Source organism: Salvelinus fontinalis, chromosome 4, assembly GCF_029448725.1.
Source record: "Salvelinus fontinalis isolate EN_2023a chromosome 4, ASM2944872v1, whole genome shotgun sequence".
In the NCBI taxonomy this organism is placed as follows: domain Eukaryota; kingdom Metazoa; phylum Chordata; class Actinopteri; order Salmoniformes; family Salmonidae; genus Salvelinus; species Salvelinus fontinalis.
Genome location: NC_074668.1, coordinates 66,634,710 through 66,653,224, shown reverse-complemented (window position 1 = coordinate 66,653,224; position 18,515 = coordinate 66,634,710). Strand labels below are relative to the sequence as shown.

The 18,515-nt window shown below is 47.0% G+C and overlaps 1 protein-coding gene across 2 annotated transcripts in view; it reads right to left on the bottom strand.

The window, feature by feature from the left end:
- Nucleotides 1–480: 480 nt before the first annotated feature.
- The window catches only part of LOC129854251 (cingulin-like protein 1), a 41,790-nt gene continuing 23,755 nt past the window's right edge, over nucleotides 481–18,515 (bottom strand). Inside the window, exons 9-19 of one of the 2 annotated variants that reach the window (XM_055921069.1) lie at nucleotides 12,280–12,486; nucleotides 11,302–11,406; nucleotides 10,458–10,610; nucleotides 10,158–10,328; nucleotides 8,306–8,467; nucleotides 6,661–6,750; nucleotides 4,294–4,377; nucleotides 3,910–4,034; nucleotides 3,463–3,571; nucleotides 3,005–3,168; nucleotides 481–2,608 (exon numbers count right to left, since the gene is read on the bottom strand). In XM_055921069.1, coding sequence (XP_055777044.1) covers nucleotides 2,470–2,608; nucleotides 3,005–3,168; nucleotides 3,463–3,571; nucleotides 3,910–4,034; nucleotides 4,294–4,377; nucleotides 6,661–6,750; nucleotides 8,306–8,467; nucleotides 10,158–10,328; nucleotides 10,458–10,610; nucleotides 11,302–11,406; nucleotides 12,280–12,486 — 1,509 coding nt within the window. In that variant the 3' untranslated portion in view covers nucleotides 481–2,469. The remainder of the gene's footprint in view (nucleotides 2,609–3,004; nucleotides 3,169–3,462; nucleotides 3,572–3,909; nucleotides 4,035–4,293; nucleotides 4,378–6,660; nucleotides 6,751–8,305; nucleotides 8,468–10,157; nucleotides 10,329–10,457; nucleotides 10,611–11,301; nucleotides 11,407–12,279; nucleotides 12,487–18,515) is intronic. The other variant, XM_055921070.1, reaches the window with a different exon arrangement.

The following is an 18,515-nucleotide window of genomic DNA, read 5'->3' as shown; positions in this document are numbered from 1 at the left end:
CCTTTCTTCCTCTGTAGTCAACTGTAAAATACCTTTAAAAATAATGAAGTCATATCTCCTAATGTAGCCTGCTTTGCACCCTCCCACATATGATGGGAGGGTGCATATCTCTTTAACACAAGGGATCAATCATGTCCTTTACCCCTGAGACCTTGGAGGACCTGCCCTGCTGTACTTTGGTGTCAGGTGCTGGACACAGGATCAATAGGCTTCAGCATGAAAATACTGGCCCACTGAGCTCCATATTAAATATGGAGGGGCTGATATTGACACAGCTGCTTTGGCCAGACGATAAAATAATAAGTGGGATGAATGAGGTCACCCTGAGAGGATCATAAAGCATTCACACACCACTGAGGTCAATCCTTTCATCTTCCTCATACAACTAAACACTCTCCAAAGTTGCATATTTTGTGTACCTAAATAGATTAGAAGAGACAGATGTGATCAGCAGTATAATTTACAGAGACAATAAGCATGTGAGATTAACTAAGGATAACTTTATTTAATTTTAGCAGGGTTTTTAGTCTCAGCAAAGTACAGATGTGTACACACAGAGAGGTAGCGGCAGTATTTCATCTCAACCCCCCCACTCCAAAACGACTGGAGGAGGCACACAGCCAAAGGCCTCTTCTTCATTCCATATGGCAACAGCCTTGGACGACTTCAGAAATAATCCCTCAGACAGTGCAAATCATCACAGTGTAGCTAAACAGATAGATTGTCAATACAGCTCATCTGTAGAAACTCCCTCATCATATAAACTTGCATAACAGAGGACAGTCCCCTCCAACAGATAATAGATAGGCACAACAGATGCTTATAACAGGTACTGACTGTATGGTCATATAGCATAATAATATGCTCCCACAGATCCACATAGCAAATACAAACACAGGTATTCAACAAAAAAAATATTGTTCATTTTACAGTAGATTGACTCGTATGTCCAATATTAACACTGTTTTGTTCTTGGAGGATATACCATAAACATAAATAGCTTCTTCTCACATTGTAACATGTTTCTGGTAAAAGTCATATTTCTATGAAATACAGAGATTAATCACTTTTAAGCAAAAGTAAGGAATGTGTTTGTTACTATAATGCAAAAAAATTGACTATTGACGATTTAAACAATAATGTCAGGAGTAACAGAGCAGTCCCGGTAGTTAGTAGAAAAGCCCAACTAAAAATACATAGTAGAACCTTGATTTGAGAACAGTGATCTAAACCGTCTTTATAAATGTTCTACTGTATCTTATTTTAACAAAGGCAGGGCTGAATACTGCAATAAGTCAGGAGTCATAAACCTGAAAACAGAAGTGATAAAACAGAGATGTTTTCCGTAGACCACGGTAACATCATGGATGGATTACTATTCCTTATTCAGGTTTTTCTTTTAAGATACAAAAAAGCGGGCCTCCCGGGTGGCGCAGTGGTCTAGGTGCGCCACCAGAGTCTCTGGGTTCGCGCCCAGGCTCTGTCGCAGCCGGCCGCGACCGGGAGGTCCGTGGGGCGACGCACAATTGGGCTAGCGTCGTCCGGGTTAGGGTGGGTTTGGCCGGTAGGGATATCCTTGTCTCATCGCGCTCCAGCGACTCCTGTGGCGGGCCGGGCGCAGTGCGCGCTAACCAAGGGGGCCAGGTTGTTTCGACCTTCGTCTCTCCCGAGCCCGTACGGGAGTTGTAGCGATGAGACAAGATAGTAATTACTAGCGATTGGATACCACGAAAATTGGGGTGAAAAGGGGATAAAAAAATAAAAAATAAAAAAAATAAAATAAATAAAGATACAAAAAAGCATCTGTATAAAGAAGAATCCCTCATACAAATTTCCCTAAAAACATATTGCCCTTCATTCAGCCATTTCTTCATATATTTCAACAGTAAATAAATAGCAAATATTTCACTCAAATCAATTTAAGACCTTAATGCCTGACTTCATTACAAAATTGAATAGATATTCTAATGCACAATACAAAAATGAATGTTTCAAATTACGTTTGTTGCTATCAGACTTGATAAGCGGCTTAACATATTTGATTAAGGATATAAAATCTAGTGAGGGATTAATACATTTCAAAAAGGCATAAGAGGTTACAGAATGCTGTCCTTTACAGTGCATTACAAGGTGAATAATTGGATTCCCTTTACATCTCATTGCTGGATCATTCATAAGATGTAAGAAGACACGTGCAATGATTAACTAAGAACTTAGAAATTGTGCGGATAATTCAACTATTGCTAAATTATAATCAATAATTTACAAGACATTGTAATTAATCAATAACTATTATCTAACCATTCCCTGTCAATCTATGTACTGTGAAAGGAAGAGCAAACACACATCACTATGCTATTTGACCAGTTTTCCAAAAGCACATCGTGACCTGAAAGTGGTCTCTCTGAATAGGAGTCAGTCCACTTGGTCCTTCTGTAGTTTTAATAACATTCTCTTCATTGTGTTGGTTCACAAAGAGAATGTTGATATGATGTTGTCTTGGCTAGAGGAGCGTTTATAGCCAGATGAAGAGCGGAAGTAGGTCTCTCCGTCCGTGCTAATGTCATCCTCATCATCGTCGTCCAGAGGAGCAGAGTTGGTCTTACGCCTTCAGGGAGGGGAAACTAGTGTTATTCTGGGTGGAGGGCTGGGTAAGGTAGTTTACACAGTATGAAAGAGTTACAGTTTGAGAGAAAGTGGGCTAAAGCCTACACACATTGCATTTTAATATGTTCGTGTTAGACTACATTACTCAGGAAGGTGTGAGTAATACCCTAGAGCAGTGGTAGGGAATATGTTCAGATGTTTTACAGTGGGTTTACATAATGTGCGTGCCCCTGTGAAACTTCATAAGCATGTGCTTTACACTGTGGAATCTCTTGGTGCATGCTGTTAGCTTCAGCTGGCTAGAGCTGCATTACAATTAACTAGGTGAACAAATACCAAAGCCGAATGAGCATGTTCTTAGCGTCTTCTGTTAGCCTTGTGTATTTAGCATTTTTACCTCATCTCGCTGCGCAGGGATTTGAGCTGGCTCTGGAGCTGCTCGTTGGCCTCCTGCTGTTCATCCAGGTCTCTCTGCAGCTTCTTCTTGCCGTGTTCCAGCCGGTCAATCTCCTCCTCCGCCTCGTCCATCTGCCTCTTCAGGGCCTTCAGACGCAGGTTCAGCTGCAAGAGGAACACAGAGGGTTAAAACAGCTGTGTGTGTGTGTGTGTGTGTGTGTGTGTGTGTGTGTGTGTGTTAAACACGACTGTGTGTGTGTGTGTGTGTGTGTGTGTGTGTGTGTATGTGTGTGTGTGTGTGTGTGTGTGTGTGTGTGTTAAACACGACTGTGTGTGTGTGTGTGTGTGTGTGTGTGTGTGTGTGTGTGTGTATGTGTTAAACACGACTGTGTGTGTGTGTGTGTGTGTGTGTGTGTGTGTGTGTATGTGTGTATATATATGTGCATGTTGCATCCTGACCTGGTCCTTCTGATCCTGCAGTGAGTGGTGCTCTTCATCAACTTGCATCATCATCTCCTTCACCTTCCTCTCCAGCCTCCGGTTCACCAGCTGCAGGTTGGCACGGTCCCTAGAAAACACAGCATCATGGGTAAGACTGCTACATGTCACATATTGTAGCAGTACATAGAACGCTCTGGAAACCACAAGGTAATTTGCCATATGCCACATACTGCATACATCTACACATAGTACACAGTATGACCTAAGAATGTAAAACTAAACTAACCAACCCAATGAACCAAGGTTAAGTGCAATGTGACCTACTTACTATGAGAGCCAGACAGCTTCTGTAATGAGTCTGTAGTCAGCACTGGTCCCTATAGCAGGACCTCTCTTCTCCCTCCAACCCCTACCCCAATCCCACCTCTCCCTAGGAACCCATCCCAACCCCAACCCCAACCGTACCGCTCCTCTCCCTCCAGCCTCTCCTCCAGCTCCTGGATCCGGCTGTCCAGCTGGCTCACCAGGCCCTCCTTGTTAGACTTCTGGGAGCCCTCCAGATGGGCTATTCTGCTCTTCAGGTCCTTGTTCTGTTAGAAACAGTGTGAGAAACAACTTTGATACACAGTCTTAATTCTACTTCATTTAGCTAATGTTTTGATCAACAAGACCATTTTCAGAGCAGGAGACTATAGAGATGGAGACAGAGAAGGAAAGATAAAAGACAGAGATGGATTAGATGAGTGCATGTTTTGGTATGAGCCTAATGGACTTTTCACAGATAGACTGCTGTTGTTTCCCCCCAGACAGGAAGGGAGGAAGGAGTGGGAAGAACAGGGCAGTGTGTACCTGTCTCTCCAAGGTCATCTTGTCACACTCCAGGTCCTGTCTGTCAGCCCTCTCCTGCAGGAGTTCATTCCTCATCTGCTCTACCTGTCAACCAGAGCGGAGAGGACTGTCATCGCAATGGTTACACACTCTGAGAACACAATTATTATGAGAGGCTGCTTGTGTGTCATATGTGTAGGTGTGCAGTTGTTGTAGTGTCTTACTCAAGGTGGAAAGAGCCTTCCTGTAGCTAATTGGGGGTTTGGATATTCTTATTTGGTTGCATTCCCCTGAACTGATCTCACGTCAGCTCTCAGTAATCTACATTCAGATAGACTCAGAGTAATAAATCAGTCATATTTAGATGAACCTATCATAGCTAGTGCTAGGAATGCACTTAAGCCCCACAATTCCTCAGGGAGTTGAACTTCTTCCAAAAGCCAGACAGAGAAAAATGTAAATGTTAGCTTTTAAGTTTGACTATTTCTGTGAAAGATTAGCAACCAAGAATAATAAACAACCTTTGACTCCTGGTTGGTTTGCTTTAATTAGTTAGGATTACAAACTCAAACTACTTCATTGTCTCTGCGAGAGAGAGAGAGAGAGAGAGAGAGAGAGAGAGAGAGAGAGAGAGAGAGAGAGAGAGAGAGAGAGAGAGAGAGAGAGAGAGAGAGAGAGAGAGAGAGAGAGAGAGAGAATGGAAAAAAGACAACTAATCGACACATTTTTTTGCAAGGGGAGCTTAGTATGGGTGATATTTTATGCCAATTAGTGTGTGACAGTGGGCTGCTCTGATGAACGATGGTCCACATAACTGGTGTGCCCGGTGCAGTGCTTGAGGGAGCTGATTCAGCAGACTGGAACAGACAGCAGAAACTAATCTGCTTTGTGAGAGACGGCGGGAGGAGAGAGGAGAGATTACTCTCATTTAGACAGGGGAAGAGCACCTGGTGCCAGGAGAGACGCAGGTGTTCTTCCTGCCGCCCCCGCCCCCGCCCCCCTTCACTTCCAGCCATCATGGCCATGCAGACCCCACTCTCTCCGTCCCCCTCTCCCCCCAACCACCACATCCTCCTATCCTAACCCCATCCACTTCCCTATGACTGTACACCACGCCGCTGTTGCCTTGGCAACTCACCTTGGCCCAGTGTTGCGGTAATGCCACTTTGTCTAGTGCTACTCTTTTCTCTGTGCCAGGAGTTTCTTGCCTTTAAGGAAATGTAAGTACTTGTTCACTCCTTTTAGGCCTCTCATACTTTTGTTCAGGTCTTTACGTCTTCATCCATTTCAAGGTTGGAGGACTGTGCAGACTTAGCCCTTTAATCTTACCATTGCGGGACAATGAACCTGACCGTAAAATAACTAGTCCTATCTTTGTTAAACATGAAGCATGCATCATGATTGCATGATGTAAATCAATGAGAGCACAGTGAATTGCAGAGGTATTGCAACAAGGCAGATCCTTGGAGTTAAATGCACTTAGCACGTGTTGAATAATACAAAATACATCCTAGAGTAAAAAGCTTGTCCTGTACATGAATTGTATCTGGAATAATGTCACTTGCTCATGAAAAAGCACCGAACCAACAGTCTCCTGATTTGAGTTAGCAACCCTTTCTGACAACAACTCTTTCTTCAGGAAGCATGTACTCTTATCTCAATCTGAGTTTATAATGGCTACATCAGCAGGTTTATCAGAGGGGAAGGAAAGCTGCAGTGTTAAGGTCTGACTCCCTCAGGATGTGAGAACTATGATCAGCCACAAGAAATGGATTTGTCCCTGAGACGCAGTCACAGCTAAGTGAACTCCATAGCCATAAACTCGATACATTTGGCAGTGTGCATATTTTGGCTGAGGTGGTGCATTAAAAGGGGTCTTTGTGACTGATGTATGAAAATTGGATTGGCGCTTTTACACCGAGCAGGCAGCCTGCCAAACTGAACGATTATGCAAGATCCTCTTACATGGCAATAACCCCTCTGCTCTCTAGAACACAAATTAACTGGGATAGTGGGATTTTTGGGCAGCTGTTCCATACGGGGGGGCCCACACACACACACGCAATAAAGAATGGCTCGGTGTGTAGGTCTGTGTGTGTGGGTATTTGAGCTGTCAATGGCGGGAGGGGATGGCAGACAAGCACAAATAACTGATACAGGGTGTAAGCTTAGATGTCACATTATGCCAAGCTGCTCTGGAATGACTGTACTTGAAATGCCTTCTGTCTTTTGCAGATGATAATGAAGTTAATGGAGTTTAGGAGTGTGACTCCCGGTCACAGGAGAGTCAGAGACAAATTGGTGAATGACCTTGGTGAACCATGGTTAATGAATGTTAGAATGCCCCACTGACTGGAGGTCAGTCAGGGATAGTGGTAAGGGACTCACCTGTTCTCTGCCTCGGTCTATCCTGACAATCAGCAGGTCTCCACTTTGCTTTTCCTCATCCAGATCCAGCTCCAGCTGATTGATCCTGTCCTGCAGTACACAGCATCAACATTGACAATGTTAATAACAATGACATTATTATTTGACCTTGCTATAATCATGGGGTTGCTTTTCTGAATGACAACTTTAGATTTCCTTCTGCAGTGTTTTGCCATCACACCACCGTCAAAAGCAGAGGCCTGCAGTACACATGACTTCTGTCTATAACAAACTCAGGAAAGAACCCAGCTAGCACATTTTGTTCCTTGGAAATTGTGGGATTGTATGTTTTTGATTTCACATTGGTTATGGGAAGCTATACATTTCCTGACCGGTAAAACATTTTTTTAATTTTTTTTTTACATGTTCTGAGAACAGAAGTAAAAATGTTGCCTGTTCTGGGAACGTGCATTTTTTGGTTGCAGGGAGGTCCTGAGAATGTTTTACTCTGGTTCCTTGAATGCTTTCCTAGGAGGTTTATTAACGGTCTGAGAAAGGAATTTCTAGGTTATTTTGAGGTTTTTGAATAATTTCATTAAAATGTTCACTGAATCGTTTAATAACACTTTTAATAATACTGCTATCTAATTTTGCTTGAACCCTTTATCTCCAAGCACAGATAGGACACATAGAAATGAATTTCCTTAGGCATTAATCTTTTATTGTGACACGGCATCAGTGAGATTCGAACCTATAAATTGTTGCATCCCTGGTTAAATGAAGGAGGTTCTTTTTAGATATTTCAAAGAGAAACTAGAGAGTATAAAGCATTAACATAATGGAAACGGTTTATTTCCAACATGACAGCGGATAAAGCATAGCCGGTTCCAAGCTGAGTCCATCTGCACCCGCTCAAAGGTTGAATACCCTGGCCAACAACCAATGAGGGCCTGCCAATTAAGCTATGCGCATCCAATCAGATACATATTTCCAATATCACACACTGAACACGTGCATACTATTTTAACCAGATGTGCTTAATAACATGCTGCTTATCTCTCAAAAACGTCTATAATCTTCTGTTCTCTATCAATGGAATTAGTCGACTCAGCAAGTACTGAAATACCCACAGAACAACATAGTTTCTTAACGTTCTCTGAACTATTTGAGAACATGCCCAATGTCAAACCAGTTGGAGAACGTTCCTAGGACATTACGAGCATTTTTACTAAATGTAACCATGTTTGAACTTTTAGGAAACATTCTGTTAAAGTAATGAAATACCAAGAAAATAATGTTATCTTGTCAAGTTCCTTAAATGTGCTAAGAATGTTCTAAAACCAATCACTATCCTGCACCATTCCCAGAAAGTTGTGGGAAGGTTGTATGCAAAATAACCATAGGACAACCCTGCTCTCACCAGCTCTGAGAAACATGGTTCTCAGAGCATTATGTGCTAGCTGGGAACTGTTCCTTCCTCAGGACTGGAGTACAAACAGAGACAAAATGGAAGGACTTGCATAGACTGAAGACTCAAAGACAACCAATTAATACAGCACAAAAAGTCTGACACTTTAAATGGCAGAAGAAAGTCTCCATGAACACATGTATAAAGTGTATAATTTAGAGACCATGTGAAATTAATAATTAAGATATTCCTCCATACCTCCATGAGTTTCACCTGTCGGATTTTGTCATCCTTGGAGTGGGCTTTGATCTCTGCCTCCACCTCCAGGTGGTAGACTTTCTGCTCCAGGGCCTTCTCCTTGAGGACCGCATCATCCCTCTCCCTCTTACACTGCCTCAGGTCTTCTTCCACATGGCTCAGCTGCAGGACACACACCACACATACTTTTTAAACAGAATGGGAATGAACAACAGGTTTTGTGATTGCCTCCTACTCATTTACCAGTACGGCACAACAAACAAATAAACCACACGTGTCATACTGTTACAGTAACATCCCTACCTGTCATGTTTGCTTTAGCAATGCAATTTCAGCAGTGGCCACAACATGCCATCTGTTCCTTTAACAATAGTGACTTAAGAGAAACTTTCGCAAACACTAGCCTGGTGAGTGAAGAAGATGAAAGAAGAAAATACATTTGTCTTTAGCAGGTCTTAATGAGCATGCTTATAAGATAGATGTGGGGGTTGGGACAGACTGGAGATCTGAAGCAGATGAAACAGTGACCTCATCACCAGGCCTTAGAGGGGAGGAGAGGAGGATGTGTGGTCAGTCATTCCAGCTCTCACAACAATGACACTACATCCCCCTCTTCCTGTAGACCAGCTGGAGAAAGATACATCAGCCTATCCCATCTGTGCATATACATTACACTGGGTAGACTACATTACACTGGATAGACTACATTACACTGGGTAGACTACATTACACTGGGTAGACTACATTACACTGGGTAGACTACATTACACTGGGTAGACTAAATTACACTGGGTAGACTACATTACACTGGGTAGACTACATTACACTGGGTAGACTACATTACACTGGGTAGACTACATTACACTGGGTAGACTAAATTACACTGGTTAGACTACATTACACTGGGTAGACTACAACACAAAGATGAACCCTTAGCAGCAAGGCCTCTCTCTTCTGTGAAACTGACACATTTCCATGGAAAAAGTGAGCACAATTCCAATGGAGTTTGAACTGTGTTAGACTGAGTCTGGCCACCTGTCTTTAACCTACAGTAGGAAATAGGTTTTCTTTAATGACATTCTGCAGGGGTTAGTAACTCAGACACACAATGAGGGAGGGCATTATTAGATGAAATAAGCAATGCTTATCCCATATTCAACAAAAACATTCCAAAGTGTTTAGTAGGTCAAACCATACCCAATGAGCAGTGGCCCTGGGATATAACAACATTATGTGGAGCAGACCACAGCTACTAAGGTGTTATAGCTAGATTGTGAAAATGAACCATAGAAATTATAAAAACATTAGCTGGAGAATTCCTCAATTGAGGCAAAATGCCATGAAGAACTTTACAGAGCCTCACTCCAAATTCCATAAGCCTACCTAGCTACAACTCCCTTAATGTATGAGAACAATGGATGTAATGTAAGATAAAGTCACAGCTAATACTTTAATATTTTGTTCAATTAAAAGAGGTTCATAAATGCATCCTAGTGTCTGAAGTTCTAGATCGCTGAAACATTTTGATGCTTCACCTATAGAAAAACAATGATTCAGATTTCTCTTCCCACCCTCCAGAGCTCCAACTCTTCATGCTAAACCACAGATATCTATGAAAATAAAATATACATTATCTAACCTATTCAGCCCTGTAATACCACCAGGCCACCAGGCATCTCTACAGCTGTGACCTTCTGGTCCAGTTCAGGGCAAAGGGGAAGTATAAGAGGGGAGAGGACACACATTCCAAAGCCATGACCTCACTGTACAAACCCTGAGTGGGGGTTTACAACACACTGAGTCAGGACAATAGGTCATCCTCCATTGTCATGGGGAGCACTGGCCAACCCACCTCCTCCTGCAGGGACTTAGCAGCCAGGCAGGACTTGTCCAGCTCCACACCCCGTTCCCTCAGCTGTCTCTGAAGCTCAGCCAGCTCCCGACGGTTCTTCTCCTTGTACACGTCTATCTGCTCCTGCAGCTCCTGGGTGGACGACTGAGAGGCCTCCACGATCTCACTCATCTACAGGGAGAAGGTAGAGTTAGCCTTGCTAACAAACAGACATGCAAGCACACACTGACACATCCCTGTGGTGTGATATTTGATTGACTAAAGCAAGGATGTCCGAAGGCCTTTAGTTGGTCCACTCACCTCCCTCTGTAGTTTCTCCACTGTGCGGTCCAGCAGACTCCTCTCGTCCTCTATCTCATTCTTAGTGTTCTTGAACTGTTCTTTTTGACTCCTCTCCTCCTTCAGCCTCTCCTCCAGCTCTCTGTGGTCATGGTTCAGCTTGGTCAAGTTCCTCTGGAACAGAAAGAGTTTAGAAAGATATGTCAGAATGGTAAGGAGGACCAGCACTTATGCTTTATTATTCTCATCAGTTAATTCTCCCGAGCTTGTAGTCAAAGCCTGGTCAATCTTACCTGTACATCCTCTAACCGGGTGGTCAAAGCCTGGTCAATCTTACCTGTACATCCTCTAACCATGTGGTCAAAGCCTGGTCAATCTTACCTGTACATCCTCTAACCATGTGGTCAAAGCCTGGTCAATCTTACCTGTACATCCTCTAACTGTGTGGTCAAAGCCTGGTCAATCTTACCTGTACATCCTCTAACCATGTGGTCAAAGCCTGGTCAATCTTACCTGTACATCCTCTAACTATGTGGTCAAAGCCTGGTCAATCTTACCGATACATCCTCTAACCATGTGGTCAAAGCCTGGTCAATCTTACCTGTACATCCTCTAACCATGTGGTCAAAGCCTGGTCAATCTTACCTGTACATCCTCTAACTATGTGGTCAAAGCCTGGTCAATCTTACCGATACATCCTCTAACCGTGTGGTCAAAGCCTGGTCAATCTTACCTGTACATCCTCTAACTGTGTGGTCAAAGCCTGGTCAATCTTACCTGTACATCCTCTAACTATGTGGTCAAAGCCTGGTCAATCTTACCGATACATCCTCTAACCGTGTGGTCAAAGCCTGGTCAATCTTACCTGTACATCCTCTAACCTTGTGGTCAGAGCACGGTTGGCACGTGACATCTCCTCCTCCTGCTCCTTGATTTCTTCCAAAGACTCTTCCAGCTGCCTCTTCTCTATCTGTGAGTTTACACATACACATATGCACACACCAGCATAAGACAATAGGTAACAGATCTGATCTTCAATGTGAAAAGTTTTATTACTGTCAATCTGATTGACACTCCTGTGCAGTTTACAGTGGCTCTCCTTTATATAACTAGCAGCTCATGTTACACCCGAGGATCTGTCTTTTTCAGACATCTATTTCCTGTGTTTGAGAGATGCAAAATCCACTTGTAACTTAAATCTTGCTGGATTGATTGCTTTCATTTTACTCCTATGACTCTTTCATACTTTGCTTGTGCCTATTTGTTTTATTGGTTAACGTTACGACCGCAGAAATGTTTGTAATGACCTGTCAAACACACTCCGGTAATGTCTGAAATGGGCTGAATGGAATACATTGTCTTTCCGTTGCATCTATAAGAACACTAAAGCTAAGAAAAAAATAATTTAATACAGTTGAAATGTTAACAAATTACATGCTCTGAAATGAAAGCCACTTCTGAAATTGAACACTCGGATTATAGTGATATTATGTCTGATCTCGCAAACAATGTAAAGTATGTTTAGATAGGTGTAATCTAGAGCAATGGGTGTTGATTTTTAATCCAAGGGTATAGGGTAGACAGAGCAAGTGTTTGGCAATACATTTTATACCTGAATTCCAACCAAAATCTCTGAACTCCATTCATTATTTGTCCATGCCAGTAAATGTTTTATGCACTATAATTCAGTCAACATCTAATGGATTATACAAATTATAAAAGTTTGGAGTATCTTCATCCATTGACCAACAGTTGCATTTATGCAAATTGTTAAAAAAAAGTTTTTAACAATTTCTATGACTGTTGCTATAGTTACAGTAAATAAGGTTTCTCTATTCCTCACCTCAAGCCGGCGGACTCTGTCCCCCAGCTTGCTCTCCTGTAGCTTGGCATCATCGATGATGCGGTTGAGTTTGGCCACTTCGTTCTCCAGCTCATGTGCCCGCTTTCTCAGCTTCTCGGCCTCCTGGCTAAGACGTCCCGCCTGGCCCTCCACTGCCCCCTTGGCTGCCTCCACTTCAGCCTTCTCCTTGCACACTGCAGCACTGCTCTGGAGAGCCGACAGAAGGGTCAGTGCAAAGTAAATACAGGGTCGAAAGATGCAACGTTGCACAGAAAAGGACGCGATACTGGCTTGACAACTAGTTAAAAACAAAAGTCTACGGTCTTATTTACAAGGCAACTCAAATTCCTTCACAACTCCTCCACAAAGAGACTCCCAAAACAATTCCTTCATAACAAGCTCAAGGGGATTTAAGAGGTGGATGCATGACAATAAATCTAAGCCTCTATTCACTTCCCATTGAACTGATGTAGCTTGGCCCACACAAAGTCAGCATGTCACCCGCAAAAGGCTGGGGAGATTGAGGTAAATGGTCCAGTCCAGTAAATCTGCTCACTTCATTCTGAGTCCCCTGAGCATGACCAACACCAATGTCTCAATGGCTTTACCTGCCAGAGTTGTACAGTTGTGGGGCTGCTGCTTAAGCCTTATGGCTCTCGCTTGTTCACCGCTTGTCACTAAACATGATCAAATTCCATAATTAGATGACCCACTGTTGGTGGCAGCCTGTCTTGGTATGAACTTGGCTGCTGTGGCAGGACAGTGTGAAAGGAGTTCCCTGTGTGCTTTGCCTCTGCCCAGTTTTATCAATGGAGAGCCTGCCCTGGCTAGCCTGTCTGGGCTGCTGCTATCCTAAGGGAGAGCAGTCAATGCACTCTGGGAAACCTGAATTCTGACTTCATGTAACCTCTCAGCTGACAACACACAGTACTGTATCTAGGCCCGCATTAAGTTTTGCATAGAAAAACAGATAGCAGGTTTTGCTGTGATGACGCTGTCAGAGAGGGATTTACTTTATATCCTGAAAGTGACAGTTTAAGAAGATATTGTAGCAGCCAGGCTCCCACATATTTGTTCAGAAACGAGAATATCTGGAAATGAGGCTATGCTTGACAGAATGCCAGACAACAGGTTTGACAGTTTCTTGTTCTGTTTACTACAGTGAGAAATGCCCGTGCTGCACGCCTCCACAGAAACAACCAGGAACTTACGTTCATATGGGGTTCATTACTGATACAAAGGGCCAGGATTTTCCCTAACCAGGAAAAACTGGAAGCCCTAGATAAAAGTTATACCCAAGGCCCAGAGTTTTTCCTGGTCAGATCACGTGGCTCCTGGCCTTTCTCGTTACAGTACTGGGCCTATATTTAATTGACTAAATATGATTCTGTAAACACAGGTGATATTTAAGCAATATTGCACGAGGGAGTGTGGTATATGGCCAATATACCACGGCTAAGGGCTGTTCTTAAGCACGATGCAATGCGGAGTGCCTGGATATAGCCCTTAGTCGTGGTATATTGGCCATATATCACAAACCCTTGACGTGCCTTATTGCTATTATAAACTGGTTACCAACGTAATTAGAACAGTAAAAATACAAGTTTTGTCATACCCGTGGTATACAGCCAATCAGCATTCAGAGCTCGAACCACCCAGTTTATAATATAGGCTATCAGTTTTCTCCCCATTCATGTTATACAGTATGCAGGCAGGGAGGGACTGTTCATTATGAGGAGGAATGTCTGCTCCCAGGGGGATTAGAGGCAAACGGTGCAGATTAACACACTGTGGTTCAATTCCCCTTAGCCTCACCTGGACAAGCAGGCAGGCAGATAGGCACCTCTCACTGAACAGGTCCAATAGAAGCCTGTGTATACACACACACTGCACACACCTGACGCACGTACCAGTCACATACTCCACTCACACCTGACGCACGCACACAGTCGCATCTGTTTCTCTCTCTCTCTCTCTCTCACACACACACACACACACACACACACACACAAAGACACAAAGACACACAAACACTGTGCTCCAGGTGAGCACCAACGCTGACTCACTCAGTGGAGAGTGAAAACCATTCACTAATGAAACAGCATGATAAATAGCAGACAGCTAATGACATGAAACTACTTCAATTACAAGACCGGTGATTAGCAGTCATAGGTTAAGATACAGATGTCTTACTAAATATGTGTCTTAAAAGGAAGCTATCTGACTTAGTGCTTGGGAATGTGCTTGAATCCCCTCATCTGTCATTAGAACCACTGTACTATGGTCCCTGTAGTGACTCATTATCTGTTCACAGAGCTGAAAGAGTCCAAAGTCCGACCACCTCGCCCCCTCACACATCCCCTCACCACTGGGTGAGGTGGAGGACCCTCATTGGTCACTGAGGCTTGGTGTTCCAGTGTTTGAGCAGAGGGTGGGAGGCGAGGGGTTAAGGTCACATAGTGGAGGGGAGAGCAGAGAAGACAGATCATTAACCATACCACCACCAGGACCCACTGAGGCCTGTTGGGCCTGTTCCCCTCCCCGACACCCTTATCCCTGCCTGGGTCAGCTGGGGCACAGGAGGAGCCTGCAAGTACACAGACTCACTGAAATGCAGGTGTCACTGGAATTACCTGTAACCCAGACGAGGATATTCCCACACAAAAAAACATCCTTAAAATGTATCAACGAAGGCAGTCTTATCTCTTTCAAAACATTAGGCATCTTTCACCTGTCTAGAACTGTACAGAATCCAAGGACAGTAGGGGGTAGAAGCTTGTGAAAAACATCACTGTTTTACAGGTCACTTAGCCTACTTAGCTGGAATTTGTGAAGATTGTAGTATCATCTCTGTATTCAAAATGTAATCAACTGGGGTTGTGGGTGGAGGGTAGAGGGCAGGTTGAGGGGGAGGGGAACATACAGAAAATGTTGTTGAGTTGAGTTCTCAGTTTTTTCTCATACAAACATCCCCTCACCCCCTCTTTCACTGTCCCATTTCCCACCCTGGGTTCTTTGAGAGTCCAGTCTGGGCACTAACACTCAGAGGGCGAGGTGGAGAAAGACCCATGGGTGGTGGAAATTTACAGGGTGCCCTGGTTGTAAAGGTAGTCAATGTTGTTCTCCCCCTTAGACGAGAAGGAGCATGGATAGGACCAAGATGCGGATTGAGGGAAATAAGCCATCTTTTAATGAAAAAACAACAAACAAGACACTACAAACTACAAAACAACAAACGTGACTAACCTTCAACTGTCCTGTGAGGACACAGGAACAAACACCCACAAAACACCAGTGAAACCCTGGCTGCCTTTGTATGACTCTCAATTAGAGACAAACAATACACACCTGTCTCTAATTGAGAATCATACCAGGCCGAACACAAAACCCCACATAGAAATACAAACATAGACAAACCCACCCAACTCACGCCCTGACCAACTAAAATGAATACAAAACAAAGGAAAACAGGTCAGGAACGTGACAGAACCCCCCCCCTTAAGGTGCGAACTCCGGGCGCACCAGCACAAAGTCTAGGGGAGGGTCTGGGTGGGCGTCTGTCCACGGTGGCGGCTCTGGCGGTGGACGAGGTCCCCACCCCACCATAATCAATCCCCGCTTCTTTATCCCCCTCCCAATGACCACCCTCCCACTAACCCCACCTAAATGAAGGGGCAGCACCGGGATAAGGGGCAGCACCGGGATAAGGGGCAGCACCGGGATAAGGGGCAGGACCGGGACAAGGGGCAGCACCGGGACAAGGGGCAGCACCGGGACAAGGGGCAGCACCGGGACAAGGGGCAGCACCGGGACAAGGGGCAGCACCGGGACAAGGGGCAGCACCGGGACAAGGGGCAGCACCGGGACAAGGGGCAGCACCGGGATAAGGACCGGCACCGGGATAAGGGGCGGCACCGGGATAAGGGGCGGCAGGTCCTGGCTGAGGGACTCCGGCAGGTCCTGGCTGAGGGACTCCGGCAGGTCCTGGCTGAGGGACTCCGGCAGGTCCGGGCTGAGTGGCAGCTCCGGACTGTAGGGCAGCTCCGGACTGTAGGGCAGCTCCGGACTGTACGGCAGCTCCGGACTGTAGGGCAGCTCCGGACTGTAGGGCAGCTCCGGACTGTAGGGCAGCTCCGGACTGTACGGCAGCTCCGGACTGTAGGGCAGCTCCGGACTGTAGGGCAGCTCCGGACTGTAGGGCAGCTCCGGACTGTCGGACGTCTCTGGCAGCTCCTGACTGGCGGGCGTCTCTGGCAGCTCCTGACTGGCGGGCGTCTCTGGCAGCTCCTGACTGGCGGGCGTCTCTGGCAGCTCCTGACTGGCGGGCGTCTCTGGCAGCTCCTGACTGGCGGGCGTCTCTGGCAGCTCCTGACTGGCGGGCGTCTCTGGCAGCTCCTGACTGGCGGGCGTCTCTGGCGGCTCCTGACGGGCGGGCGTCTCTGGCGGCTCCTGACGGGCGGGCGTCTCTGGCGGCTCCTGACGGGCGGGCGTCTCTGGCGGCTCCTGACTGGCGGGCGTCTCTGGCGGCTCCTGACTGGCGGGCGTCTCTGGCGGCTCCTGACTGGCGGGCGTCTCTGGCGGCTCCTGACTGGCGGGCGTCTCTGGCGGCTCCTGACTGGCGGGCGTCTCTGGCGGCTCCTGACTGGCGGGCGTCTCTGGCGGCTCCTGACTGGCGGGCGTCTCTGGCGGCTCCTGACTGGCGGGCGTCTCTGGCGGCTCCTGACTGGCGGGCGTCTCTGGCGGCTCCTGACTGACGGACGGCTCTAGCGGCTCCTGACTGACGGACGGCTCTACTGGCTCGGGACAGACGGGCGGCTCTAATGGCTCGTGGCAGACGGACGACTCAGACGGCGCTGGGCAGACAGACGGCTCAGACGGCGCTGGGCAGACAGACGGCTCAGACGGCGCTGGGCAGACAGACGGCTCAGACGGCGCTGGGCAGACAGATGGCTCAGACGGCGCTGGGCAGACAGATGGCTCAGACGGCGCTGGGCAGACAGATGGCTCAGACGGCGCTGGGCAGACAGATGGCTCAGACGGCGCTGGGCAGACAGATGGCTCAGACGGCGCTGGGCAGACAGATGGCTCAGACGGCGCTGGGCAGACAGATGGCTCAGACGGCGCTGGGCAGACAGATGGCTCAGACGGCGCTGGGCAGACAGATGGCTCAGACGGCGCTGGGCAGACAGATGGCTCAGACGGCGCTGGGCAGACAGATGGCTCAGACGGCGCTGGGCAGACAGATGGCTCAGACGGCGCTGGGCAGACAGATGGCTCAGACGGAGCTGGGCAGACAGATGGCTCAGACGGAGCTGGGCAGACGGGCCGTTCAGGCACCGCTGGGCAGACGGCAGACTCTGGCCGGCTGAGACGCACTATAGGCCTGGTGCGTGGTACCGGAACTGGAGGTACCGGGCTGAGGGCACGCACCTCAGGGCGAGTGCGGGGAACAGGAACAGGGCACACTGGACTCTCGTGGCGCACTCTAGGCCTGGTGCGTGGTACCGGAACTGGAGGTACCGGGCTGAGGGCACGCACCTCAGGGCGAGTGCGGGGAGAAGGAACAGTGCGTCCAGGGCTCTGGAGACGCACAGGCGGCTTGGTGCGTGGTGCCGGAACTGGAGTCACCGGGCTGGAGACACGCACCATAGGGAGAGTACGTGGAAGAGGAACAGGGCTCTGGAGATGGACTGGAAGCCTGGTGCGTGGTGTAGGCACTGGTGGTACTGAGTTGGGGTGGGAAGGTGGCGCCGGATATACCGGACCGTGAAGGAGGACACGTGCTCTTGAGCACCGAGCCTCCCCAACCTTACCAGGTTGAATGGTCCCCGTAGCCCTGCCAGTGCGGCGAGGTGGAATAGCCCGCACTGGCCTATGCAGGCGAACCGGGGACACCACCTGTAAGGCTGGTGCCATGTACGCCGGCCCGAGGAGACGTACTGGAGACCAGATACGTTGGGCCGGCTTCATGGCACTCGGCTCGATGCCCAACCTAGCCCTCCCAGTGCGGCAAGGTGGAATAGCCCGCACTGGGCTAAGCACGCGTACTGGGGACACCGTGCGCTTCACCGCATAACACGGTGTCTGACCAGTACGACGCCCTCTCACTCCACGGCAAGCCCGGGGAGTTGGCTCAGGTATCCAACCCGGCTTCGCCACACTCCCCTTTAGCCCCCCCCCAAGAAATTCTTGGGTGAGCCTCTCGGGCTTCCAGCCTCTCATACGTGCTGCCTCCT